The 27,500-nt window shown below is 35.6% G+C and overlaps 1 protein-coding gene and 1 non-coding gene across 3 annotated transcripts in view; both read right to left on the reverse strand.

Moving 5' to 3' along the window:
• LOC149782006 (uncharacterized) overlaps positions 1-16,585 on the reverse strand; it is a 33,467-nt gene extending 16,882 nt beyond the window's left edge. The window contains exons 1-4 of one of the 2 annotated variants that reach the window (XM_089933410.1): positions 16,439-16,585; positions 5,827-5,870; positions 4,312-4,411; positions 3,412-3,518 (exon numbers count right to left, since the gene is read on the reverse strand). In XM_089933410.1, coding sequence (XP_089789536.1) covers positions 3,412-3,518; positions 4,312-4,411; positions 5,827-5,870; positions 16,439-16,579 — 392 coding nt within the window. In that variant the 5' untranslated portion in view covers positions 16,580-16,585. Of the gene's footprint in view, positions 1-3,411; positions 3,519-4,311; positions 4,412-5,826; positions 5,871-14,702; positions 14,727-16,438 lie in introns of those variants that run through there. The other variant, XM_089933409.1, reaches the window with a different exon arrangement.
• A 2,664-nt stretch (positions 16,586-19,249) lies between these two features.
• On the reverse strand, positions 19,250-19,322 carry Trnak-uuu (transfer RNA lysine (anticodon UUU)). The gene has a single exon. It is a non-coding gene; the product is annotated as a tRNA-Lys (tRNA).
• Positions 19,323-27,500: the final 8,178 nt, after the last annotated feature.

The following is a 27,500-nucleotide window of genomic DNA, read 5'->3' on the forward strand; positions in this document are numbered from 1 at the left end:
AGAGTGGTCTAAAGTGGACACCATTCCAGATCACTGCCATTTCACCTCTATCTGCATGGATTCGAGTCGCAGGCTTGGCTAATGTGGATACATGAGAAAGCCTGCCAGTAGCTTCTCAGGAGTTGTGGTTCTTCCCTGGGTTTTCCAGGGTTCTTCCTCCACCAGTTATAATAGCTTCCATGTATAGCCTATCTTGTACTGATAAATGGCGTTAAACCCTAGAACTATAACAACAAGGCAAACAGTTTGATGTGCATAACAAAATTTGACCACAGGTCCTCGAAAAGGATATTGCCTTAGTGTATAGAAAGAACTCACTAACCTAGTTAACGGTTTAATGCCATTTTCAGCACATGATAGTCTATACCAGTATATTTGGTGGCAACAACTAGGAACCACCCACCCATGTTGGCTGAGCCAGAGACTCAAACACCTGTGGACAAAGTTGAGAAGTCTGATCTGTAAAGGTCCGCACTTTTGACCACTGCAAAACCAAGTGAAAAATAATTTGGTTAAAACTATAGACTCTAAACCAGACGGATTAATAAGACAGCTGTAGTATTCAGAACATATGATGATACCATTAAGTTTTCTCTTGGAACTAACAAACTCAGATCACCCAAGTCTGGCTCAGTGTTCATTCCAATGCAAAGTCAAAATGTGGGTCATACATACCTTAGTTTCTTATTTATTCAATAAATTCAAACACCTGTCATCGTAAACACTTGCATCAATTTATTAATTTCTACAATAAATATTCACTTTTCTAGCATTATATGCATTGAATCAGTCTTTGTTGAATAAGACAATAGCATGTTTTCTTATCCACTATCATAACCGTGACCTGAAGAGTGAAGAGGGCAATAAGTTGTAGCATATAATGTGGGGAAAAGTTAATATTTTTTGCAAAACTGAATAAATGCTTCCAAAGCTGGTACTATTTTAGAACTCTTAGTTCAATGTCCTCGCGTATTTTGATGAAAATGTACGACGACAGTCTTTTATATAAAAACACTATACATATTATAATGACTAGTATACAGTGTATCTCCCAGAGGTGTAAAATTGAGGGTACAAAAAAAATCTAGGTGTCAAAACTGGGGGTCAAATAAAAAATGTGGGGGTCAAAAATGTACTGACAAATTTTCATACGACTCATACTTTTTCAGCTTGAAATAGGATATTGCAACTTGCACAACATACTCTCTCTCTCTCTTTCTCTAAACATACAAATATGCCAACATGCACAGTTAACAAACAAATGCATTGTCCATTCAAAGAATTTTATTAGTTCATTTTTCTTTTAAAGTCGTACTTTTAACAGTCTCCTCAACAATATTATAACCCAACACATTAAATATAAGCCAATACAAAAAGCCAAATAAATCTTTTTAACCAAATGGGAGTTAATTTACTGCCTTTCATCAAATGTGTACTTATCATAGGTTTCATTGTACTTCGTCCTAGAACACATTTATCCAAATATCAAGGAGGATACTGATTCATCTTCTTTATAATAAGTTACACTTGAACTTTAAGATCTTTCTTTTATTGCAGTAAAAGTTAAAACCAACAAAATCTGCAATGACCCTCTGACTTTGTAATCCAAATAACGCATTTGTCTCTGCAAGTTTACTGATTTCTTTGTTGTGAAATAATGTCTTAGGTTATAATGTGTTCTCCAGATATCTTATGGCAAACGAGGGCCTTTTTTTAAAAATTTTAAAATCCTGTCACGAGAGGATTATTCACTTTTGCAGTCTATGCAATCACGCGATCAGAAATCACACCAGTAATCATAATGAATATTCCAGTCAAGGGAATAATTTTCTCCATTTTGCATTAAAGTTAGATCCAGTCACTCTTTTGTGTTCCGTTTCTTTCACTTTCTTCGCTAATGCTTTTTAGTGCATGACGTTTTAATCTGGCAATCACTTTCTAGTGCAACGAGCCTTGATGTTAAATATCTAGAACAGCTTGCTGAGCTCGATGGAAATCGCGAGAAGCTCACGAGATTAGGAGAAGCTACTCCATCATAACATTGCCTATGCTAGTCTGGTTCACTGTTTTACATGTTCCCTGCATTGCACTTTGCTATACGAATAGAGGAGCGCAAGGCAGGGAGCAAACAAAGCGGGGAACCAGTCAATGCCTATACGCGAAGTATATATGATGCCATCCATCGTCCAATGCATTGGGTATTAAATAAATCATCATATTATGAAAATCCTTTGCGTCAAAAAAAAAATGCATGGTAACAAAATGTGCACGTCAATTTTCTTCAGCGTGCGTCCCTGATGCACAAATGTGCATAAAGGGAAACACTGAGTATATATAATATACTAAGAACATCAAGCACTGGGGTAAACCAGCTTAATTAGAAATCTATTTCAGGAATTTTACTTTTATTTTAAATTTTTAAACAAGGGGGTGGGGCGTAGTGTCAGGGTTGCCAATGAATAATGGACAGTCCGCTGACCAGAAACACTTTTTGGGCCTTATTAATTCATGTCCTAGTGGAGTGGAAGTTTCACAATACAGAAAAGCAAACTTTATCAACAGAATCTGCAGCTACCAACTCTTCAGATCAAACGGATCAAAATATAAAGTGAGTGGTTGCCTGGATGCTTTAGCAAGTCTCCAATTTCTTAGCTAAATTCAATGCCAACCAATCGCAGTTAATGCTAGATGTATATTAACCAGTGATCAAAAGTTTGTGCATTTAACTCCATTCCAACACATAACTGGCTTGCTATCAATGGCAGCCATGATATTTGGTAGAAGATCATGCAAAGAACCATTAACCAATTGGAAACTATCAGCAATTTTTTCTCTCAAGCATGTGTTGACAGGTAAGACGCATGTGAACTGTACACGTGAGCACCTTAGTCCACTCAACAACTACTGTGCCACAAGCAAAGGATAGCTCATTATTCATGATGGATAAAGACAAGAAAAGAAATGTTTCCTACTGCACTGGTTTTTAAATTATGGTAGGCAGGTTGTTTTTTTTTTTTCAATGTGAATTTTTTCTAATTTTTAAGTGCTAGGGTAAGCAATAAGAAACAGACATGGTTGGCCGACTGGAAACTTTTTCTTTGGCCTAAGTGCTAATTACATATCATTTAAATACTAATAGCAACTGTATTGTTCCATTCATAGATCATGTGCTGAACATCCCATGGGGGAGGGGCCAACAAATGAACCTCAGCAAATACTGAATATTATTTACCAGTGTTTTTCAAGAACTTTATAACTAAAATATCCCCTCAATGTACAAAGATTTTGAAGGGCATAAGGAATAACTTGGTTTATAATTTCTCATGGCTGACTAGCTGTTCCGTCACTTTACAGATAAACCCTTCCACAGTATCCAAGCAAATATTTCAATATTTCAATCACCAAACCTACTTGTCAAAGACAGCAATGGAGTGCCCATTTATGACCAGTTTTCCATCCTTTACACCGATATCACCCTTGAATCTGCCATGTGTTGTATCATACTTGAACATGTACACCTGAAAAATAATACAAGTATCATTAAAAGGTCACACAGGTTGCAAAAAAACAAAAAAACATTTCCTGTAACATCAAAAGGAAGTCTGCCTGATATATCTCACTTGGGTAGTAGACATTTGACATGTCAGTTTGTGAATGGAAATTTAAACTTGTATTGAAACTGGAGGGGTGGGGGAGTGTATAGCTCTAACTGGAAAAAGAGTGGAATGTCAGCAATTGATATGTTGTGTTAGTCCATGTCAGTTTCCAATCTAAAATACTGGTAAGAGGTGAAAAGCTAGGCATGATCATTATTGATCTTTTAAGTTTTCCTTGTATGATAAAAGTTACAATTCATGACTTTAAAAAAATGTTTCATTGCTCCACCCTTAAAGAATCTGTAGTCAGCATGGATTAATTGGTTTGTCCTTTTACCCTGGGGCTCTGCCCTTGAAGTTGCTGCTTGGAAATGAATTAATATAAAAAAAATGGAGACAAAACAAAAACAGTGACTAATATTTTTAATTGCAAAGGCACATGTGGACTATCAGTCCAAGTTTCCTAAGATACCTTTAAGAATTTTGAAGTTAGCATAGCTATATCCACCTGAAATTACATTGGGAGGAATAAAAGAGGGTGATGGTCATGATTCAGATTTGGTTGGAGACCTTATCATAAAAAGATGAGGGAAAAAATAAAAATCACTTTTCATCATAATGAAATCACTTTCTTTGCCCTACAATCAATTACTTCTACCATGGGTAAAATTTCAAATTTTGAAAACATTTGAGTGTATGAATATAATCGAAATACCATGTACTCCAGTGAAATGAAGGGATCATTGATAGCTGTGACGACAATGCCATCTGCTTGAAGGGCAGCCCTTGCAACCAGACGACCGATGCGACCAAATCTGAAAGTAAACAAAATATTGTTAAATGTGCCATGATATTATTAAACAAATCCCAATAAAAAGTGCTGTGGTCCATAAAAACAGATGAACCTTGCATTTAAACAAAATTCTATGTACTAAAAGTTTATAAATTGCCACCTGTTTTTTTCTAGTCAAACGAATACCTTCACCAGTCTATGGTGCTTAACCACAAGATAGCAATAAACATTTTAAAATGATGCTTCTGGCAATGAAAATTGTCAAGGTTTGTGGTAAAGTGTTCGATGACCATTAGTAAAACATTCACAAGGTTCAAGTCATCTCAACAGTGATATAAATCTCAGTTATTGCGAGGTTTAAATGTCAAAAGTTATTTATGCAAATTTATACAATTTGTCATTCAATTGCTACAATCTTTTGAAAGAAATGTAATTCAGAATTTTTTAAAATTTATTACAATGAATGCTGCATGATCAGTGCACACTCAAGTTAAATGACAGTATGATCTGGAGCAGAAAATTCAATTTCACTGCTCATTTCAGGTTAACCCGATATGTTGTCACGATGATAAAAATTCTTATGCAGTAGTTTGTCTAAGGAAAATAGTTCAGTGCAGACAATGTTAGGGTGGCAAAACTGTCAAAACAAATAAGATAATTGTTACAGCACTAGAAGTACATTACGTACTATTTTCTGCTGTCCAGCTAGAATGTTGCATGGCTGCCAAATGTTTGGATAGAGAACCCAGTGTGTCCCCTGTCCTTCTCATCCTATGTCCAACACTGACAATGGAAAAATTCATGGAGTCTCTGAGGGACTGACACTCTTCTTGCCAAAAATAATTTCCATATATTCAAGAATGTTTTTCCATTTTAATGCAGTGTAGAAAACATCTACAACAATCTTCAGCGACAAAGATTTTAAAATTAACTGATGTGGTGGACATATTGGATTTCAGATTGGCACCATTTCCATGTATGACCAACTAGAAATCATATCTTCTTTTAGTAAAACCCAGTGCTGACAAGAACATCCATTTTGATGGTGTGCCTTTTCAGGGACACAAGCAGGCATGGAATGGTATCAAACCCGTGACCCAAAGGTTACAAGTCAGATGTTCCAACAACTAATGCACCTCTCTGCTAACTTTCCTAATACAACATGGCCTTGGAAAGAAAATGCTGCTGCTGTTTTGTATTTTGTGAATGTATGTTACTTTCAAATTTGTGAGAAAAAAGTTTTAAAGTGTTGAGAACATACATAAAGTAGTGGATGTACTAATGATAAAATAATTAACTAGGTAAAAAAAAATCTTTGACCCAAGTGGTTTTTAGATCATTCCACATTTTGACTGGGTAGGGGCCAATTTATCCAATTTGGTATATTCCACATAAACTGTTCTGAAAAGGACTTGATTAACAGGATTATGCATTTACCCGTTGATTCCAACCTTCACAGTCATATTGTCAATCGGGTATATCTGAAAAGAAAATATGAAAATCAATCTTTTTTTAAGCAGTGTACATTAGCAAGGAGAAATCCATAAAAAGAAATTGGCACAGTAAATGAAGTAGTTCAAAATACAGTTAACTGAAAATTGGCTGAAGAAAACTTCCTGTACAATTCTAAATTAGAGTAATGAGTTCCTGTACATGCAAGTTTTGCCAACTTAATTGCAATATTTGCTAATTTGAAAGTTTTCATTACAACAATAAACATCTATCAGATGTTTCTCGGGGGGGGGGGGGGGGGGGGGGGGGGGGGCAAAAAATGATACAAATTTTGTCAAAGACCAAGTAAGAAGAAAGACTTAGGAGCCTACAGCGAAGTAACGATGAACTTTAATATGTGACATCGATGCACGTGTATGGCATACTGCAAATGATTCATTTATTTCACCACCTTTCCTACATTCAAAGCCAAAGCGAATCCAAAACAACACTTTTCCTGCTTACTGAATATAAAGATCAGTCCTACTCAACAGTAATTGATTGCCAGTCATTACTAAACCACATACTGGACTGGATGGGGTGTTCTTTCATAATATCAAGCAATATTTAGAGTAAACAAAATTAGTTCCACAATTAAACTAGTACACAGGGTTAAAATATTGATGTGGAAAAGCTATACCAATACAAATTGTTATAAAGTAATATACCAGTGTGTACCACTAATTACAACAGAGTTCAACCATCCAAATATTTATGACTGATTAGCTTGACAATAACAAAATATTTTGTTGCCATTTTCGTCACAAATAGGTTACCATAAAAATCTGGTCCACTTCAAACCACAGAAGTACATGTATTTCACTATTCGAATTCTCTATTACTACAAAATATTAGAATTCTCTGCCTTCTAGCAATCAAGGCAAACCTTTAAAAAACTATCGATATTGCCTTCCTTCACTATAACACGTCAGCATTACAAGAATTGTGAACTGAACCGACATATAGCAGAAACATCAAAATTTGACAAATAATAAAAAAAGGCAACAATCATGATACTAAACTTCATGTTCTTCATGACCTTACTGTCATGTTGCTGTATACTGAATCTGGTCTTTTAGAATTTAGATCAGCTGCATAAGTAAAAAATGTCTAGGTAAAAATGGTGGCTTCCGTTTCTATTATGAAATTATGACATTCAGCTAAGAGCACATGGCCATACATTTTCTTTGTTATGTAAGCAAGTCTCTAAAATGAGTTTTTAAAAAGTGACAGATAACGGAAGTCATGAAGCTTTCAACATTAGTATCAAACGTACCAAAGAAATAAAAATACAACAAAGAATTGTCAAAAACTAAATACAATCATACCAAAAAGTTGGCGTTTTTCTTACAGTAGGGAGCCTTAGACATTAGCCTACAAAGATGCATGACTTATTTTGTTTTTTTTGATAAAACAGGGTTCTCAACAGATTTCAAGTCATTTGACCAATGACCTCATAATCTCAAGAGCCAACACAAAAAAAAAAAATCTTCTGATAGTCATGAACTCGCAGCTGGTATTGTTCATTATTTGTGGAATAATCTGATGTTTAAGATTTCTTGGCTCGTGTTGATTAGAGAAGCATTACAGTATTATGTACAAAACAGTAATACAAACAGCCATTACTATTTTGTACCCGTTTTTCTTTCAAATTATGTATGTTTGGTGTATTAAACGAAAAAGGACTATTTTAGCCTTTACTTTTGAAGGCTGGATCTGCTCTCAGCGGCAGACAGGTTTGATTTTCCAGCAACCCTACACCAGTATCATATCAATGTATTTCCATATTTCAGTTTTAATTGATGGAAATTTGTTTTTCCACCCTTAAATTTTTCTACAGCTTTGAGATTTATTCTCCTTTTTCTCAAAGACGTTACCAACTTTCTGTTTCTTAGAAGTCTATGTATCAGAATGATCATTAATAGCAGGCCATTCCTAAGACTCAAAATATACTTCTGTGATGGATTGTGATAACATTTCTCAATACATCTAGTATTATAAAATCATTTCATCTCATTCTTCAACTTTGAATAATTCTAAAGTAAGTCAAGTAAATTCTTATGAAACAAAAAATACTGATGTTTTAAATGCTTCACTGACTGAAGCAAATTAATCGCCCATAAAACAGTTTGTCCCCATGATCATGACAATGGCTTTGCAAGCTGCCATATTTTCCAGTTTGTCGAATTAATTATAATTTGATGTGCAATCAAACAGAAGCAGATATTTGATCAAAATAAGACAATTGATTTCCTATTCCACAAACTGTCCTGAATGTCAGACTCGAAGATAATCTCAAAACAATCTAATCTTGATCTGGATATTCACATCGTCACTAGTGCCATGCTAGTTGCACACAGTTCACAATGTAACTAGTGCCATGCTAGTTGCACACAGTTCACAACGTAACTAGTGCCATACTAGTTGCACACAGTTCACAATGTAGCTAGTGCCAGGCTAGTTGCACAGTTCACAATGTAGCTAGTGCCAGGCTAGTTACACAGTTCACAATGTAGCCAGTGCCATGCTAGCTGCACACAGTTCACAACGTAGCTAGTGCCAGGCTAGTTGCACACAGTTCACACTGATCTAATGCTTGCGCAATTTCATAGGACGGTAATGTGTGAACATTAGTCAAGCAAATGTCTACCATTGGCACATACAATGAAGATGTTGTGGAAGGTGTGTGCTCAGTAAAATAAATTATGTCAGATGAGTCAAGGGTACTCAAAGACATGCTCCTGTCCAAATCACAGTGCATCATTAAAATGCACAGAAAATAATTTCCATATATCAGAAATAGGTAATGTACAAATTCCATTCATCAAAACATGAGGGTACAAGTCTACTGAGAACCCTGTAAATTATTTTTGTAAAAACATACCCTCTTTGTTTCGACATTTAAACAAGAGCCTGATATCACTCACCAGGTTACATATCAGCTGGCCATTTCACCAAGCAGGCTCATGTAGTATTAACACATCCTAAATTCTATTGTCACACCAACTTAGTATTTTCATAGAACCAGCATAAATGGTGGCTGAAATTCAAACTGATGCAGAAGTCTGCATATTGGTAAACAGTATGCATATGTAGGTTTCTGAACCAAAAACATTTTATTTTAACTCTGTTGCAGGAAGGTACGTGTACTACTTCTCTGACAGATCATTCGCAAATGTGCCAATTTTACAATTCTTTAAGGCCCTAATGTGCATGCTGTTCTCAATTATACAACCTGTTCATGACAATCATAATACAAGTTAATGGGAAGTGGCAACAAGATCAGCCAATCAGATACAAGATTACCTCATTAATATGCATAGATCTTGCTCATAATTGAACTCAACAGCTTGATAAATATAAAACTATTCAAAAAGTCTGAGCAAAATCTGACCAGAAATATATAATAGCTGCTAGGTTGTTGAGCTCAGCAAATTAGACAAATTTAAAATGATAATTGTACCCAACCAAGATCTGGATGACACCATGCTTGATCAAAATCCCATATTTGGAGTGTAAAATTTTTTCACAGTATTGAATGCAAGATCATTTCATAATCATGCCCAAGTCTTGCTCATAATTAAAAGCATTCTCCATCTTGACAATATTTGCCTAATCAAGTCTGATTAAATTTTATCAGAAATGATGCACAAGTTGTAAGCTCAACCAACTTGGCCAATCACATGCAAGAACACCTCATGACTTTGCATGAATCTAAAACATTAATGAACTTGTGCAAGATCTTGATCATGCAAACCTATATTTAAAGTTTGGCCGAATTTAGTTACATTTTATGGATTCAAGAGTGGTAACAAATCCACTTCATTTTTATGCATGGATCCCAATCACTTTCGTAAAACTGTCACAAGCCCATATGCCGATTCTAATACATGAAGATCATGATTATGGCATGCCAAGTGGTACGGCTCTCCTTTAAAATCCATTTTGCTATAAAGTAATTCCAGACATAACGTGGTAGTGATATGGACCTGAGAACCAAAATGTATTTAAAAAAAGATGATCAGCTGAAAACATTACATAAAAACTATTGTACTTTTTGTACATCACAAGAAAGCGTTTTACAGTCTCTGCTTTGCTTAGATTCGCAACTATCGTATTCAGGCAATGTCAGATATTGTATTCATGACAGTTTATTGCACACCTAAGTTACTCACACCTATATTAAGCCAATTACTGCAAGAGATGGGATCTGCTTTGTTTGGGGCATGAATTGAATTTTATTTCGAGTCCATTCAGACATGACATTAAATGGTCTCATTAAATGGTCTAAAAGCGGAGAATGGCAGCCGAGACAAACCAGAGTAAAAATTTGGGAAAGTCTTAGGCCATTTGAAACTGGTATCATACAATATTTTCCAGAATAGCTATTAATAAAGGCAGACTAAAATGGAATGTTCCCACTTTGATGAAAGTGTTAAAATTATATGTTGGGTGGAAAAAATAATGAAAATTGGCAATGCAAAAAATTGATGGAGTGTGTGTGTGTTCCCAGACAGAAAGCAATATTTGGGTAAATCTCCATGAAATCAGCATCTAAATTCTGATGGAATCCAAAAGTTAACTCCAAGAAAATTAATAAGTAATTTCTCGTTAAATAAATCATCCAAGGAAGGGGATTTGGAAATCTGAGACCCAGATCCAGAGTAATGATAAAGGGAATTCTCTCGTTTATAATATTGCTATAAAAAAGATGTCTTAAAAGGACAACTATAAACTAAAAGACCGCTCCGGTATCCTAGTGGTTTGAGCGTCTGCCTCAGATGCGGGAAGTTGTTGGTTCGATCCCTGGCCTTGTCATACCAAAGACTTAAAAAATGATACCAACAGCTGCAGAGCTAGGTGCTCAGCATTAAGATTTTAGTGTTAGGACTGGTTGGCCTGGTGTCAGGATAATATGACTGGGTGGGACATCATGCTACATGTCTGCAGCATGATGCCCCAGTGCTAGACATCACTATAAACTGTCACGCTGCAGACATCATAGCAATATGACTAATTTTTTTAAAAGCTATGTTTTTTCAAAAATCCAACAAAAAACTAAAAGGAAAATGAACTAATGAACTCTGTGAATGGACAACAAATTGACTTGAATATTATTCATGCTTGCTGATTTGTATTTATTATACTGAAAGAGTTTGTAAGGTAAGTTGCAATTTCCTATTTCAAACTGGATAAAAAACGACATGGGTCAAATGACAACTTTTAAGTACCAACAGGACCTACACAATTTCACTTTACCACTAGTTCTGACACCAAAGGGTTTTTCGACCTTCAAGTTTACACCCCTGCATGATACACTGCTGTAATCCAGTGGGAAAGTAAAGCCTCCAACCAAGACAGTTGATGACCAAAGAGAGAATGAAAAGAAATAAGGCAATGCTGACCTATCACCAACAGTGATTTGGCAAGACTGGAAGCAGCCAGCTGATGTTGACATGCTGGCAATTTGAGTTTGTTAAGTCACTCAATTATGTGATTACATTTGTTCCATTAGTGTAACAAAGACAAACTATTTCTGAGAGAAGGAGAATCAAATGTCATGTTCAATTTCATTGTTATGTAACTGATTAAATTATTATATTTTACAAATGTCGACTTGTGTTCTGTTCTGTATCTCTAATTCCTATGATGTGTTCCGTACATAACTGGTTGCATTAATCTTAAATGTTATAGGACTTGTTTATTCTATTTACAATTTCATGCATTACTTATTCATACGACTTTGAGAGAAATGTAAGAATTTATTTGACTTAAATGATATGATTCGTGTAGTCCAGGAACTGATACTGTCTGGAAATGTAATGCCAATAAAATGTTAGCTAGCAAATATTGTAGTCAAGACATGAAGTGAACTTTGTTAATTCATTTGTTTAATTAAGATGTGAATTCTGCCATACCAATACAATGTCTGCATTGTGGCAGTTAATAATTATGTCTAGCATATGCTACAGCAGACATGTAGCATGATGTCCCATTCTCTCATTATTCCAACACCAGGCTGACCAGTCCTAACGCTAAATGCTTAATGCTGAGCATCTAGTAAGGCAGCTTTAAGTACCATTTTTATAAGTCTCTGGTGGACGCTCTAACCACTAGGCCACCGGAGAGGTCTAACTTATGTCATAGTTTAATTATGGATAAAGATAGTCATTAGAGGGAGACAATCTTGTACTAGGGTTTGTATATCTGCTGTCAGGCTGCAAACTGACCCATTTTAGCCTTAGTTTCTGTTAAAGTACAATAAGACAGTATCTCATGAGAGAAGGGGTGCTACCAAAGAAGAAACAAATCTTACAAATATTTAGGTTGTCCTATTTATTTTTATAAGGGGAAATATATCCATATAAGTACTAAGGGTATAACAATATACCGATTTACCAGTAAATTGCGATACAAAATGCCTGGAACGGTATATTGCGATACGAGTTTAGTAATGCCAGTACACTGGTTTTATTTTCTTCTACATTAGCCTGTCCATAACTAGCTTTGAGCACACCAATGTCTTTTATTAGTCTTAACGTAGTTACCAAAATGGCGGCTTCTGTGTATGAGCTAGTGAAGAACCCAAGAGTAAAGAGTTCTGTTTGGAATAATTTTTCACTAAAAAGGGAGTTTAGCACTAATACAATTGACAAAACTGTGGCTGTGTGTAATATGTGCATAACTGAAATCACGCACGCAGGCGGTACGACGAACCTCTCAACTCATTTACGGCGTCACCATCAATCATTACTTTCCATAAGTACTGTGCAACAGTGACAACCTCTAACGCAACAGCCGAAGGTTCCATTAAAAGTGTACATATTGTTTCAGATCGACAACACAAGATTGCTGTTATGCTAGGTGCACAGACTAAATACAAATCTTCATCAGCAAGGTCCACAGCTATCACTCATGCCATTGCTAGTTTCATCGTTCACAATTTGCGGCCGTACAGTGTTGTATCAAACAAAGGATTTTTAAACATGGCATCAGTGTTAAGTAATTAGTCTCTCTGGTTCAAACCAAGAAAGGTTGGGAATCACTGATATTATTAATTTACTATATCATTCATTTTTCTAATCAAAGTAGGATATTTATCAATGTGATAATTTGTGATTATGTGTTGTTTTTCTTGTGTTTATCCCTTGTCATGTTTTGTACTACAAGAAATGAATCGTTAGATCATTTTGATTTGAAGACTTTCTAATCAGGCAAAATAATTCTACAATTCTTTTCCAGTATTTTGTTTCTTGCTTGTAGAAGTTTTCACATGTTGATATATTTTTTTTTTCTAAACAAGTGATGTGATTGTTACAGTTATTGGGTGTTTTGGTTGAATTAAAAGCAAGATGGTTTCATTTTCTTCTTCATATTTTATTAACTGCAAGGAAATTGCTCATTATTTCAGTACAAAATATACAATATCAACATTCCAGTCATAAATGCTATCAATGACCAATACGAATTGATACATATCGCAATACAGACATGCCATATTGCAATACATATTTTCCTGGCAATACTCACCCCTAATAAGTACGCATACAGAGGCAAAAAGGATAAAAATAATGGTTGATGACCTGGCAAAAAAGCTTGACAGATGTGGAAAATGTCAACTTTAACCAGTACCAACACTGAATTCATAAGGACGGGCAAGTATACAGGTTATGCTGGCATGCTGGGCAATTGAGTTTGATCGTTTACTTGACTGCATGTTGAAATTTGTCTTATTTGCATTAAAAAAAATGGCTAATTGCATTTTTTCAAATAAATTTGTCATTATATTTCTAATAGAAAGTGTATGATTAAAATGTTATGTTCAATTTCATTTTGTCATATAACAATAAATTGTAATATTCTGCGGGGGGGGGGGGGGGCATATTCTATTCTACATCTCTGCTCAGGTCACTCTGGTCAATCATCCTCAGACAACTATAGCCAAAAACCACCAGGTAACAACAAGCTATGGAATGAAGGTCAAATGATTACTGGAGGAGGACCTCTGCTTGGCACAAAAAAAGTACATGTATTCACAGCTCAATCAAGAATAGTCAACTTGAAAACAAAGTGCTGTCTTTACAAGCAATGGATAAAAAGTTGTATATGGTAAACAAGTACCCTATGGCTTGTTTTAGTACCCAATCATTACCAACCTGCGGGAACCAGAGTACGGATACCAAATTCGCTGAAGACAAGATATTTTATTGACAAATATGACTTAACATTACTGAAATGCACTTTAGATAAGACTTTCATTGATTTAATTGAAAAATGTTTGTAGAAGTTGTAAATATGTGACTGGGCACTTAATAAAGAATCAAGCTATTAACATTAGGATGAATTGGTATCAAGTGCTACTTGAATAAAGGCGCTATTTGCATGTGCATGCAAATGACAGAAGGTAAATGCAGGTGGGTATGAACATCAGTTTTTAACTGGAATTGCAAGTGTCTATTGTACACACTTTACGAGAGTTATTTCCAGTGTGATCTCACCAAACGATCTATGTTCCCAATTCTTGAGTTATCAGAAACAACTCATATTTTATTTTTCACATGGTTTTTATTAATTCCTTCTGTATTATAAAATATATGACTTAAAGATTAAATTTACTAGCTTACCTAAAATTAAAACTGACAAGACAGTATGGATGCTGTAAAATTAATTGGCATCATTCTAGTGGGAATTTCACACACTGGATGCAGAGCCACACCATAAACTTATTTTTATGACTGATAATGCATGCCCTTTGTTGGATGATGTCAAACTGTTTGTAGAAATAACGGACTCCCCACTGCACCTGAATTTCAGAGAAATACCTTTACACATGTTCTGCATGGCATTATCTTCAGCTGAAAACAGAACTAACAGGTTACAAATCCATTTTGTTAGTGATAATCTAACATACCATATACAATATATATATATATATATATATATATATATATATATATATATATATATATATATATATATAAAATGTAAAAACATCTTTACCTTACCAGTGGAGACTTGTAATTTTAAATTCTCTGAATAGCCATTTTTTTTAAACAATAAGGGACTGACACTATTGGCTTTAAAGATTTTTCACAAATCCTAAAGTCTGTGCAGACCTTTGGGACTTGAATTGATTTTAACCATCTCTGATATTGTTGAGAAGCTCCAACAACCCACATTTAAAACAATGTTTTCTTGTGTTAGAATTATCTTTTACAAGTCTGAAATACATTGTTCTTTGTCATGGCCATGGATCAATGGAGAAATCTTGCACAATGTCAAGATATATATACCAAGTTTTTATTAAAATAAAAACTATTCCTCATATATCCAAAAGTTGCGTCTGGTAAAAGTTAATTTATACTTCTTGGCATTATCGTGCTCACAAGATGTAAGCTTAAATCGGGTAATCACCTGTTCCACTATAAGCAGTACTCAAATGCAGTCCAATAAATGCTATGGTTGCATCCATAAATGCAACTGTCACCTTTCACATGGGCTATTGATCTATATATATTTACTTTTATATTTCTGTGATGTCTGGACATTTTAAAAGGCGAATTTGCCTTTAGTGGATTTGATTTCCCAAGTGATATTTCTGGACTATGCCTTAATGTAAACACCACATCAGGGTACCTCAAAGGTTACCAGCTAACTCATCTGGGAACATGCATGGGGCCCACATATAAAGAAATGACAAGTCCCATATTAAATTCTACTCATTACATAAAATCATGTCAAACATTAGTATGGTCAAAATCTCAGAAAGGCAAGAGACTGAATTTTAACCTTAGCTGAATTAGGAATTATTTGAAACCACCCTGACCTCAACTTTACAATAATGACATGCACACAAACGACTTCATTTTCTTTCCCCAAAACTAAATCGCCAAGGCAAAATATTCCACAACTTAAAAATATTACTTTGGACATTGGGACTAGGGCCTACATCCGTGACATTTTGAGATATCCGCGATGAGTAAACAAAGCCGGAAAGACTTAATGTGCCAAGGTATGATTTTAATTATAGAATTGATTGCCACCCTTAGGTTTAGTCTACCAGCTTTACGTCACGTAGAGTCTGTGTTTAATAATGACTGAATGACAAGTGAAGGTTATAGGTAGATAATGAGAAAGTCCTAAACGTATTGCGGTATTAGGAATTAACTCGTGTAACTATTAAATATAAAGGACTGCCCTTGACCTTGGAATCTGAAGGTCAACTAATAATGTAAAAGCTTTCAGTGCTGCATTTAAAACGAATTGTGCTAGGCGACTCTTGAGACACACGTTTAGCAATATTTTAGCCAAAAGTCGTCTTCTGAAACATTACTTCTAACATCTTTTTCAAATATCTTGCTGGTTCATTTGACAAAAAGCCACTGCAATCCGCTCCTAAAAAATGAAAATGACAACTGAATAGTACAATAGTTTTAACTTTAAAAACAATAAACTTTCAAATACTTCCCCAATTTTAACTTGAATTAAGTGTCCCTATTTCATCCCAAGGTATATTATAATTATATTACAATTTTGCAAACTGCAGCAACAACCTTACCTCCGCTCTGTACTGATGCCGGCTTGCAAAAACGGATGCGTACTTAATCGGTGATACTCGGACGAATTTGGCTAGCCAATTACAAATCAACCGGTAACTAGTAAGAACTCTGCCTCCCGATTGGTTAACCAGGAACGTCATTCACACCAAAATAACCTCGTGCTGATCAAGTATAGGGAACTCCGCCCATGAACTACAGGATTTTGCTAGTACAGTAACTTAAGCTCAGAGTGGTGCATGATGGGTACAATGTACAAGATTTGTGTACCTTTATGCAAAAATGGTGGCTGATTCTGTATTCTGTATTCCTACAACCACTAGAAAGGTCGCTCCTGAAATATATATATATATATATATATATATATATATATATATATATATATATATATATATATATATATATATTTTTTTTTTTTGTTTCTCTCTCATTAAGCCATACAGGGAACCCCAGTGTGGGTGAAGTAAGTTGCATAGACGATGCAGGGCTGTCACAAGGCGCTATGCGAAGTGGATAGGCCTGCGAAATAGCAACAGAAAAACCCACACGGAGGAAATGGACAAACAGAACAGAAACAAGGGAAAATAGAATTACAATTAAAAAAGTAACAATACTAATATAGAACTAACACCAAATATACAAAGAAAAACTGTTTGGAAATTTTATTTACACTTTCAATAAATAAAGGAGAGAGCTATATTCCGCTAAAGGAGAAACATTCAGAAATAAAGAAAATGTTGATCCTTCCCCGGATAAAGCCTCTCATCCTAAATTAAAGAAATAGCGAGAAAACGACACACAATGATCACTCAATTAAACAATAAGTTTCTTTTAAAAACTATTATATATCACACCGTTTTCTCGACCAAAATTCAAACAATTCAATTATAATATTTAAATTTTAAAAAAATTAATTATTACTAAACAACCATTTTATAAGTATACGAGAAGACAACTGGGAAAAAAAAATTGATTATGGCTGCCGTCCCAACATAGAAACATATAACACACATACATATAGCAAACACGGGACTTAGGGATCTCTGGCAAAGATCGCCAAACAAACCAGGGAAGGAATTTCGACACTGGGGTTATAACCCAGTGTCGGATGAACAACCCTATAGATCACACTTGGAATTAAATACCCCATAAAAAATTCTATAAAAAATAAATAAATAAATAAATATATACATTTTTGATCAAATTTCTGTTATAAATAATACAGTCTGGTGCCCCCCCCCCCCAAATAAATGTACAAACGACTGAAGGGAGGCAACTGCAGTGGTGGTAGCTTATCGTCCTTTTTAAGCAGTCGGACATAGCAACCTCTCTCTCAACTCAAATGCCTAGATGTTCAATTGAAAATAAAATTCAGATTAGGCGACTTTTTCTAAATCGTAAGTAAATATATAAAAATTATTTGTTTTTGAAATACCCCTCTCGAAAAAATGTCACAACTGCAGCATGAACAGGCTTTGAGAAAATCTTATATCAAATATTCTCGGTGTGTGTGTGTGTGTGTGTGTGTGTGTGTGTACCAGATTACCAAATAGGCAGAGTAGGCACCGGCCTAGGGGCCCTTCGACAACGGATCAAAATAATATTGATAAAACGTATTAGGAGATAATTTGCGATGTGGGCCCCAATATTTCTGGCACTGTGTGTGTGTGTGGTTTGGATTTTTATCGTAGTTTTAACAATTTTTCAGTGATATCGCTACGGTGTTGCAATTTATAGTAATGTCTAGCATTGGGGCATGACACGCCGATATCTAGCATCATGCCCCACCCAGTCACATTTAACCTCTTAATGCTATTCTGTAAAATATCTATATTTTGTCTTAGGTTGCTGTTGAAATCCGCAGTCTCACGTCCAAACTACTAATGTATATTTTGTCTGACGTTACTGTTGAAATCCACAGTCTCACGACCAAACTACTAATCTATATTTTGTCTGACGTTACTGTTGAAATCCACAGTCTCACGACCAAACTACTAATCTATATTTTGTCTGAGGTTACTGTTGAAATCCGTAGTCTCACGTCCAAACTACTACTGCTGCTACTTTTTCTAAGCAAAGAGGAAATAAAGAAAGAAAGAGGGTTAGAAAGAAGGAAAACAAAAACAAACAGTAACATTTCATGTTAAGCGGTGTACTTTGACGATATCTGTGGTAAATTTACAAACAAAATAACTAATAAACACGGACTAATATCTGAGGAAAATGTATTATAAATCATAAATGAATACGAAATTTCAAATTTCAAAAATGGGTATATTTCGTTTGATTTTGGAGTAGGATACTGGTTAAGTTAGTTCCAGGGTCAGGACCGTAGATAAGATATGTAAAAAAAGAAGGAAAAAAGAAAAAAGAAAAAAAGGTACATATCTGATAGTCAACACATTTTAATATCACTGGCACAATTACAAATCACGAACATCATGTATCCTTCCATTCTCGATTTTGTTTTCTCTTTTATTCGTTTCTTGTATATCATCATCATCCTCATTATTATTATTATTATTATTATTATTATTATTTCAGCCACTTTAAACTAGATGGGTACATTATATATATGACAATCATTAAAAATTGTGTAAGGCTTTTTATTGGAATACTCACTATAATGTGTTAGCCGTTACTTTGTTATAAATTTTATAATTTAAGGAAAGAGAAGTGATAACATGGCCGACTTGGTTTCTAAAACATTCTGTGAATGACAATATTGGTGTGCCTAAAAATAAAGACAAATTAGTATATTAGATTGACTACAAGAAAGAAAAAAATTGACTACAAGAAAGAAAAAAATATTACGCCCACCGGGGGACTCGAACCCCCGACCCTCAGATTAAAAGTCTGATGCTCTACCGACTGAGCTAGGCGGGCACTCTTGCAAAATATATACTTGTTAGTTATATAAATTTTTAACTTAATGGACGGCATGTAGCTAAATTTAAAAGTTTGCAGACTGAGTTTATTTACAGGCGAACTTGGATGGGATACGTAGACAGTTACATGTCATACATCATGGAACACAAAGTCAAGGACAATGTATTTGGATGGGCACATACCACATACCGCACGTTTCTTTAGATCTGCAAACACGGGTTCGTGGCACAAATAAGAGGCTCCGTAGGGGAGAATTTACCGTTGGCTTTAAACCGCAAATGGACTTATCAGGGGCGCAATCAGGAACATTGTTTAAGGGAAATGCAAATAAGTCCGCATGTATTCCATTCTATGAGGTGGGTGTCCATAGGCTCTTGCATTTTAAGTGTTTCAAGCAGGGCTTTCGCCAGGTGTGGGCGACATATGCCACCGTATACAGCTCCAAGACCGTGGAAGGGATGGGTACGGCAAATCTAAACTTTGTGGGGGGTGGGGGGGTGGATGGGGTGTGCTACGGTTATGTAAAGGGGGGGGGGGGGCAACCGAGGATATATTCCCGGGGCCCGGGACGAACAACACTGTTTAATGTTATAAAAGAATCTTTTTTTTTTTGTTTATTTTAACAGGAACTAGGAGAGGCCCGAGTGTTTCTTACCTCTGGGCCTGTGATTGGTCTCAACGGCCCTGGGTGGGGCACCGAATGCAAAGTTTTCACTTGGCGCCATTTAACCTAGGGCCGAACCGCTTTTTTTTTTTTAAACCATCTAACTGTTACGAAAAGTTGCACTATTTTTGTTTATTCGGAAACTTTGTGGGTTTTTATTTATATTTTTTATATTTATTTGCATATACCAATGCTACACCCCCCCCCATCCCAACTCCAATTCTTCACCTTCATTCCGATGTCTTACTGTGCGTTTTATTTAAAGATTGTAACAGATAATGTCAATGAAAAGACCCACCTTCGATTATAAAGGATCAAAATAGTCAAAGAAAAATAATGAATTAAATGCATTTTCAATGTACTTTAAAAAGTTCATCTGTAAAAACTGTATGTAAAAACTATCACGGTATCTTCCCAGTTGCATACTAATGTGGGGGGGGGGGGGGACGAGGCGGTTGCCCCGGGCACTAGAGGTCTTGGAGCACCAAAACCACGGGCGTCTGAGGTCTTGGGTTGCTAAAACCCCTTTTGGCCATCATCGTCGCCCCAGGCGCCATTTACCCTTAGTATGGCCGTATCTTCCTTGCAGATTTGATTAAAATCGTTTACAAAAAGATATTGTCCAATACTTGCTTTGTGTGATTACAATAGATTAGTAATTCTCTGTTTAGTTGCATCTCACAAAATTTATCTGCAAGTATTTTTAATGTTGTCGACATATGGGGTGAAGTTATCATGAATTATTTGTGGCTGCAAGGAAATGTGATCTAAGATAAACTAAGCAATTTTTATTTTTTATTTTTTTTTTTATCTTTTTTATTTATTTTTTTTTTTTGAGATAGTGAACTGCTCTTCAGATCATACTGAATTTCATACCATTTGTTGCAGTTACATTTCCAGTGTCCAATAAACTGAGTCAAGTCTGATGGAACATTGGTTTCAATGGTTAGGGTTGGTGCTCCCAGTTAAAACATTGCGTAGAATAAAGAGATTCAATATTTACCGATTTTAGCAACCATTTTTAAAAACAATGTTCAACATTGTAGCATATGTAACTATCTTATTAAGATTTGAGACTTAGATTTTTAACGTGATAATTTCAGTCATATCGCTATGATGTTTTCACAATGTGGCAGTTTATAGTGATGTCTAGCTCTGGGCATCATGCCGAAGACACGTAATATCTTGTCCCACCCAGTCACATTATTCTGATACCAGGCTGACCAGTACTAACGCTAATCTCTCAATGCTGAGCGCCAAGCGAGGCAGCTGCTAGTACCATTTTTAGAAGTCTTTGGTATGATTCGGCCAGGGTTCGAACCCGCAACCTCCCACATCCAAGTCGAACGTTCTCGCCACTTAGGCCACCGGTGTGGTCAACTACTACGAGGTAACACTAATATTGGACTCCTGGGATTGGCAGATACAAATGCACATACTTTTTAAAAGGCTGAAACTGGACATAAACAGGATTACTGAAATCTTCCTGAACTTTTCCTCCAAACTAATTTTTTAAACCATTTTTAGGTTACCAATGAAGATTATCTTCAGGACTTGACTCAGTCTCAATAGAACGTGATCAAGTATTTTTTTTACATTCCCAGGAACTAATTTAGATTTCGTAGATAACAGAAGAAAAAAATAAACATTTGTGTGTTATGTGTGTTAGATTTGACAATCAGGTTCATGATAAATCAAACATAGCAAGTCCAACGTCACAGATTCGACTTTCTTTTGGGCAGTGTGGAGTATTACAATATTTACATCTGACTGGTCTACTCCTAATGAGGAAAGTGTCTCTAATTCAGATAAAAACAAACTGTACCGGATTCTACACACCTAGATGAGCTGGCAAATAAAACCGAATACCGTATATACTCTTTCATAAGTATAATCCAACAGTAAACAACACAGAATCTTATATACCATCACATAATGCGCTAGCAGATCAGGAGCTACGTTTGTTTGTCATATATTCTGTTATTTGTGCTTTCGATATATTTGGCTAAAAGTTCGCATTAAAACAAGACATAATAAAAATGTAAGCTTAATTTAAACAAGATTGGAAAAACTTATATCTGGCTGTTCAGAGTTAATTACTCGTGCTGATGTCACTCAAAAACAGATTTCAGCCAAAGTCTCCACCATTTCAAACGGACTAAGATATTTAATATCTCCAAAGTATTATGTATGTGCGTGCATACATACATACATACATACATACATACATACATACTTGTTTTGTTAAACAATCAAGAACAGAAAGCATCCAAGAACATTACTGAAACTATCGAACTTGGGTAGGTAAACGCTCTACTGGTCTGTGTGTGTGTGTGCCCTTGTCTTATGTTACGTGTTTAGGCTCGAATAAACAGTAACACAAGAAAGAATGAAAGCAACAAGCTTTGAAAACTTTTAACAAATAATTTATTTTCCTGAAAAAAATACTGTAAAAATGGAGAAGAAAATAATAAGAACTTGTGGTTTTAAGAATCAAATCCAAAAATAATCCAAGAATAATCCACGAATTAAATTATAGAAGTCATAAGAATGAAATATTCGAATGATTTCAATTCGATCCCCCGACGAAGAATCCAAGATGGAAGGCGATGACGTATACAGTAGATATTATTGTGCTGTTGTGTCTACAGTTTTGTGTTGTTCACAAACAATAATCCAGTGTTTGAATTAATGAAATGTCTTTGTCCAAGAATTCTGTATGAACACTCATATATTTCCAGGAGAAAAAAATAAATCCTTTTGAATCCAAATAATTCGAATAAACATTAAAATAACTCCAAACTAACACAACAAAGGAACACCTTTACGTTCCAGTGTTTTTAAGCCCCGACTGAAAAAAAATCTATATAAACAAAGATTAATTGAATGAATTGCCCACTGAACTTAGACACAAAGACATAGTGATCACATTCATGAGTGCTCTCAAAACTCACTTATTTAAACTGCAAGAATAAACTTAAAGACCTAATAATGTTTCCTACCTTAGATATTCTCAGCATGCTATTTTATGTTTTCTAATTTTATGGTGTTTGTTTTTGTAATCATATCATTATATGTTAATTATCTTATAGGCGTTGTCTAATGTTGTAAAGCGCTTAGAACTTCTAAAGATTAGTCGCTATACAAAGTCTTTATTATTATTATTATTATTATACAGTAACTTGAGACACAAAACAGATTCCCGGATGAGGGTCACGTGATCACATTCTAGAAAGATTTAGAAGGTCTAATGGCACGTAGTCCAGTATAGCCTCGATTTCACCACCACCATTCACACACCAAAACTGAATTAAAAAAGAAGCTGTTTACTTGACCCTCAATCAAGGTCAGAAGCTAGGTCAAGAATAGAAACAGTGTTTCTATTATTAGGCGTCCACGAAAAGAGTCAAGTCAAACTGGATTTTCTGGAAAATATAAAATTCCTAGTTAACAAAATTACATTACATTGACATGTAATGAAATGTAAAAAAAAAAAATCAAACTTACAAACAATTAAATTAAATCAAATATAAATTAAATCAAATATACGTAACACTTCCCCCCGATCATAATTATAAAGAAAGATTTATATGATAAAGTATTTTTGTACCATAGATTAATTATATATGAGGTTAAAAAGAACTTATAAATTACACACAATGTACATGAAATAATACATTGTTATACACGGGAAAGTGCATCTGCTATTACATTATCTTTCCCTTTGATGTGCTTGATGTCAGTATCATATTCATGTAACAACAACTTCCACCTTAGTAGTATTTGATGACTATTTTTCATCTTGCCGATGAAAGTAAGGGGGTTGTGGTCACTAAACACAATAACCGAAGAAGTAGCCGAACTACTGTAACTTCAAAATGTTGTAATGCCAATATCAAAACCAAACATTCCTTCTTGATCGTTGAATAATTTATTTGGTGCTTATTTAATTTCGTAGAAAAATAGCATACTGGATGATCAATACCATTTTCATCTTCTTGAATCTAACCTGCTCCAACCCCATCATCACTAGCATCAACAGACAGTTTAAATGATTGGCTGAAATTTGGAGCTGTAAGAACTGGCAGGCTTTTAAATATGGCTTTTAACTTGTCAAAAGCCTCCTGACATTTTTCAGTCCAAAAGAACTTGTTTTTCGTACTCAATAAATTTGTCAGGGGTTCAACAACTATAGAAAAATTGGAACAGAATTTCCGATAGTATCCAGCCATACCTAAAAATCGCATTAGTTGCTTTTTATTTACAGGCAGAGGGAATTCAGATATAGCCTTGACCTTAGCATCCATAGGTTTAACTTGTCAATGTCCCATGATATATCCTAGAAAAGTTACACTAGCACAAGAGAACTCACTTTTGGACAAGTTAATTGTCATACTTGCATCTATGAGTCTGTCAAAGAATTTCCGAATTGTTGCTAAATGTTCTTTCCAGGTATCGCTGTAGATGATGACATCATCGATGTAAGCATCACAATTATCTAGACCAGAGGTAATCATGTTCATGAGACGTTGAAAAGTACTTGGCGACCCTTTCATCCCAAACAGCATTACTTTATATTGATAAAGTCCATTTGGAGTCACGAATGCCGAAATTTCCTTTGCTCTTTCGGTTAGTGGAATTTGCCAAAATCCTTTCAGAACGTCAAATTTGGTGACATACTTAGCATTTCCGATCTTATCAATACAGTCATTGGTAATGGAAATGAATCTGTTATTTTCATACTGTTCACCGACCTATAACCAGTGTACATACGAAAAGTTTTATCTGGTTTTGGAACAAGTATGCATGGTGAACTCCAGTTACTTTTACTGGGCTCTTTAAAATCATTCTCCAGCAAATATTGAATTTCTTTTTTTCTTTCTGTTGGCAAGAATTCCTGTTTGAGAGGATTCATGCTGTACGGATGTTGATTAACAGGCTTGGAATTTACAATTTCAACGTCATGGAAAATTTAGTTCTTGTATGAACATCTGGAAATAAGTGCTCATATTCAAATAATAACTGTTTAAGTTCATTTCTTTCTTGCTCTAGCAATTGTGAAAGTTTCTGGTCCTGATCTTTCATAATTTCAGAATTCGGAAGATTTGTCACTCCAATATCAGTAGAATCCGATGATATTCCTTCACTTAAATCTTCACTGAGTGGGACAGGTACAACTAAATTAATCACATGTTTAACCTGTCTATCTCTTTCAATATACTGGTACTCCTATAATTTATTTAGATCCCAGGAGCACTATTATTCTAATTTAACTAATTCATTTTCTTCTTAACTTTATAAGGGCCGTAATACCTAATCTGAAGAAAATTTTGAAGAATGAGCAAGGGAAACGGAACTCTATTACCAGACTCAAAAGTTATCTCCATTGAAGTTCTGTCTAACCATAATTTCGCTTTTGACTTGAATTGCTGAATGCCAAATTCAATCAATATAGGCTGGAATGTTCCAGACCTAACAATTGACCCTTGACCCGATTGGACAGGTTTGACCCGATTGGACAGGCTTGGGAAGGCCAAACTGAGTAAAAAAAAAACATTATCAAAGCTTTTACTATTGTTTTAGAGTTAATATTCCTCAAAGGAATTGCCTTGGAAACCTTGTTGACGCACACATAATGGTCAACAGGTATCGGTTACCCGACTTGGTCTCAGGTAATGGACCAACACAATCTAACACAATTCTACTAAATGGTTAGTTAAAGGCAGGAATAGGTTTTAGATTAGCCTTAGGTAACTTCTGATTGGGTTTTCCTACCATTTGTTAAGTATGGCAAGATCTACAGTATTTACAAACATCACTTTCGATTTTTGGCCAACAGAAGGAAGTCAAGGTCTTGTGATAAGTTTTATTTATCCCTAAATGACACAACCTCGTTTCCAGCTAGGTCGTTGCCTAGTAATAAATGAATGCCCTAAACGGGTGTCATGCTTAGCCCGACCCAGAGTAGCCCAGTTTGAAACATGTATAATCAAGGCAATTCTGACGGGTCATTGTTTGATGTCGAACATTGCCGAAGGCTAGCACTAATCCGTTACGTAAGATTGTTGTGGCTAGAATCGAAGGACCGGACATTGGAGTTGCGAAGTCACAGACAGCCAATTATCACCTAGGTGTCGAAATGTTTCCAAGATCAAAAGAAATTGCCTGAAGAAGTGGGAGTGTCCTAACTTCTTTCCCCTGCAAACAGACAGACAGGTTGAACTGGCTGCTAAGACGATTGGACAGGGACACAGCGCCACCCAATCAGAATCGAGATGGGGGGGGGGGGAGAGACCTTGATTTGGGTAGAATGATATCCCTGCGTTTTCCGGCAAAAGTTAGTTCGCTGAGAGAAATTACCCAGAGAAGAGGTTAGCGTAACTCCGAATAGCCATTCGTTATTGGCGGGAAAATCTTAGAGCGGGAAGGTCTAAGTACAGAAAGCTTCAAAAGCTTTGAGGGACAGACCAGTTAAAGTTTGGTCCCGTTGTCTCGGATAGAGAGACGGAGGAAAGGAGGGAAGAAGAGGGAGAAGTTGAAGTCTGGGAGCGGAATTGGAGGAGGAGATAATAGAGAGGGAAAGGAGAAGTTGAAGTCTGGAGCGAAGCTGGAGGAGATAGTAGAGAGGAAACAGAGACAAAGAAGGAGTTAGAGGAACGGAAAGAAGGAAGGAATCAGCGGGAAGAAATAGATGAGTAGATGCAAGGACAGGGGGAAAATCGAACTCACACTGTAAATCACGGGATGAATTAGGCTGTCACTTGGTCGAGGGAAAGACGAGTGATTGGAAGTTATCGTTTTTAAATTATCACATTTATTAAATTGTTATTGATTGAATTTCATCTTCGTGTTCTTTATAATTTAACCGTCGGCATTGCTGACTGGGGGCTCAGAGCTGTAAATCTACATCATCACTAATTTAACTTTCTAACCTAACGAGCCAGGGTGGAACTTTCAATTTAATTTAATTAAATTATATTGGGAGAACCCCACCCCAATACGACAGAACGTCACAACGGGCAAAACAGAGACCGTTCCGACTGTCACGGGTCCTGCGACTAAGTCTGATGACAAATTTACACACTGGAGAGGAACATTAACAAAGCTGCACTCTACTCTCTGAATAAGAACACTCTCATGAGAAGAAGTCTTCTCAGAAAAATGCAAAATATCTGACAATAAATGGCTCCGAGAAGCTCCTGTGTCCTTAAAATTGTAATAGGGATAGGATTGGCCGAATCACCCACGAGTGATATATAACCCTTCGATATGAATGGTTCATAATTCTCCATAGTAAAATCAGACTGGGGTTTATTTTACCCAACGAGTGTATTGCAATACATGACCGTGACCTTGACCTCTTAGGAAAAAAAGATAATTTGGAATAGGTCTGTCTTGATTCTGATGCCTATTTTTCGATTTGTAGCAATCAGAAATAACGTGTCCTTTCTTCTTGCAATATGTACACGTAGGAAGAGACAAAGATCTTTGATCAAGCTTATCTAAAGCTT

Source organism: Sinohyriopsis cumingii, chromosome 15 (genome assembly GCF_028554795.1).
Source record: "Sinohyriopsis cumingii isolate HCF-2022 chromosome 15, ASM2855479v2, whole genome shotgun sequence".
Lineage (NCBI taxonomy): Eukaryota > Metazoa > Mollusca > Bivalvia > Unionida > Unionidae > Sinohyriopsis > Sinohyriopsis cumingii.